Source organism: Aphanomyces invadans (genome assembly GCF_000520115.1).
Source record: "Aphanomyces invadans strain NJM9701 unplaced genomic scaffold supercont1.110, whole genome shotgun sequence".
NCBI classification, from domain to species: Eukaryota; Oomycota; class Saprolegniomycetes; order Saprolegniales; family Verrucalvaceae; genus Aphanomyces; species Aphanomyces invadans.
This window is the reverse complement of record NW_008580255.1, coordinates 1-2,836: the sequence shown is the minus strand read 5'-3', so window position 1 is coordinate 2,836 and position 2,836 is coordinate 1. Positions and strand designations below refer to the sequence as shown.

Genomic DNA, 2,836 nt, shown 5'->3' with positions numbered 1-2,836 from the left:
GGAATCCGTTGTTACCGCCAATTACACAAAAATATAGAAATTTGCAAAGGAAATAATGATATGACGTGTGCACAGATCTCATGTTAGTACTTAATCTTGCGACCTCTGGCAGCAATAATCAAGTCACAACGCTTTGGTATCCCAGCAGCGAGCTTTTGCAACAGTGAGACATCAATTTCGCTCCATACTTTACGCAAACAAGCAATCAGATCGGCTTTTGTCGAAAACTTGCGTTAACCATAGTCGTAAACCTTGTGGGACATATTACCCCACAGATTCTCGATTAGATTTAGGTCGGGCGACTTGGCAGGCCACTTGATAACGTCAATCAACACCTCAGGCTCCTTGAACCACTGCATTACAGCGCGTGCAGTGTGGATGGACACGTTGTCCTGCTGGAAAAGGAAGTCATTTATGGTCTCAAATGCGCAAACGGCAGCATGTAATTGGAAAGCTTAGATATGTAGCTTTCTGCGTCTTGCTTACCCTCCATAACTGGCAAGCTCAGTCTTGCCGAAGCTGCTAAAACTGTCCCAAATCATTACACCACCACCACAATTTTGCCGTTTCGAGAAATGCTCACGACGCCCACACAAGTCAGCCCAGTAATAGTTGAACCCATCAGGTCCTTCCAGGTTCTACTTCTTTTAATCGGACCATACAATGTCTTGAAGCAGGTCACCCCACTCACGCGCCTCAGTTGCCCATGCTACTCGTCCTTTACGTGCGCCGGGGTCATCATTGGCGCGGCAAGTCACTTCTTGTACTTTAACTTGCCACTCTTGTTGATAAGTTGGCAAACTCGACGACGACCAACCGGCAAAGAAAGTCGTTCCACAAGCTCAACGACCGTAGCCTTGCCCGTACGGGCAGCACGAATGATTCGGTGGTGGAGTGAGCTGATGACTCTTGAAGGTCTTCCAGTAGAGCGCGCAGTTCCGTATGTTGCAGGGCTTCGCAAATGCTGTACATGCATCCCCGAGAGCTGGTATGTCCACAACATTGCAATCTACTGTACATTGTATATGGCCAATGCATATGACGACGCGGTGGCCGCGGTCCATGGCCATCTGCACGATGACAGGTACGATGTTGGCTGCGACGTGGGCTTTCAACTTCGCCCACAAAGTTGAACGATATTATTCGACGTCCAATACGATGCCATAGGTAGAGCACACTTGCCGCATTCTTGCTTTCGTCCACGATTCTGTAGGGGTGTCATCCGAAACCTAGCAAGATTAATATTGCGCGGTAGTTCTTGGGTTATGTACGATCTCCTTCAAACGCATCTTAGGTCAAGAGTATGGAATTGTCGCGGTTGTCAGCCATTGTGGCAGCTATGAGACTGAGCCGACGCCCTCTTTGCCTCGGTTTGGCGTCGGTGGCATCGTCAGGATGGGATTTAGTTGATTTGTCATGTGTGAACAGAAGCTACCCTCCAAATATTGTAGTTTCAATTATCAAAATATGCAAGGCCCCTTCATCGTTGTTGTCCCTCGAAAGACAATTAAGTATCGATTTTAAAGGAACGACATGAGGGCCATTTGGCGGGAAAACGCATTTGTAAATTACTAATGGCGCAGCCAGGCACCAAAACACCTCACAGAAATGCTACAGGAAGACCATCCGTCAAAACGGCCACCGACCTGGTCCACCACAGCATATGCGATTGTACTTTAGCTATGCGAAGCAGCTGCACATCATCAATTGGCGCAAGCAGCACTCAATGGTATCGGCGTTGGACTGCTCAGGGCGTAGCCCGTCGATCAGCACAAAAACGTATAATTTTGTGGGAAAAAAGTCGACCGCATATAACTAAGATGGCAAATAATCCATCAACGTCCACCTGCAAGAATACAAGACCTCTTGGGACGACAACGACACTTTCAAGAGAGCCTGAAGAAAAAGTCGCGCATTGGGTGCAAGAGCTTCGATCCCAAGGCATTATGTCAGCAGGTTTTTGCTGCAATGTAAAGCTCTTGAAGTGGCTAAAGACATTGGACTAAGCCACACTCACTTCAAAGCAAGCCACCATTGGATTACGGGTTTTATCAAACGTTGGAACCTAGCTATACGAGCTAAAATGAGATCCGGGCAAGCTAACCTGGCGCAAGGCGACGCAGCCTTGGAAGAGTTCAGTAAAACGAGTTCGACAACTTATTCAAGATGAGAACATTACCGAGATCTACAATGCTGATCGTACCGGCATCAACTTGAGTACATACCGAAGCAAACTATTGACAAGTGCGGAGCGGAGACCGTTTGGATGCGATGCGCCGGCAACGAGAAAGATCGATTGGCAGCAATGGTGCTGGGCAACACCAAGGGGAAACAAATATTCCTTGTTCTTGATCCTAAAGTCAACAGTGTCAACAATCAAGGCGAAAGAGGTTGAATACCTTACACTGCAAAATGGCTTTGGACCACGGATGTTGTTCAAAATTGAAGAGCTGCATGAATGACAAGCATCCCGCTTGTTTGGCAGTCCTGCGGCATGGTGGAATAGTGAGATTTCCTAACAATTCCTTCACTACCACTTCGGCCATCGCAAAGGCAAAGATGTGAACGCGATCCAACTCTTGTGGGACGACTTACCGGGTCCCGACGGGTGGTCGGCTGGGTTCTTCCAAGTGGCCCCCGAGACTTTTGCGGAGCTGCTGCTGCTGGTGTTCAACTACCAGCTCCGGCACCATGGTCAGCTGCTGCCCCACCAACGCCGAAGTGCCATCACCCTCCTGCACAAGGGGGGTGACCGGGGCATGCCGGGCAACTACCGACCCATCTCGCTCATGCCTGTCGAGGTGAAGGTGCTCTCCCGAGCCCTGGCGTTCCGGCT

General features: G+C 49.2%; 1 protein-coding gene across 1 annotated transcript; it reads right to left on the bottom strand.

The window, feature by feature from the left end:
* Positions 1-2,225: 2,225 nt before the first annotated feature.
* Positions 2,226-2,693, bottom strand: H310_14943 (hypothetical protein; the record flags this gene model as incomplete). The annotated part of the gene is made up of 3 exons (XM_008882920.1): positions 2,226-2,354; positions 2,407-2,487; positions 2,596-2,693. Coding segments are annotated over 3 exons (306 nt in total), but the record flags the coding sequence as incomplete, so codon positions are not given.
* Between the last annotated feature and the right edge of the window lie 143 nt (positions 2,694-2,836).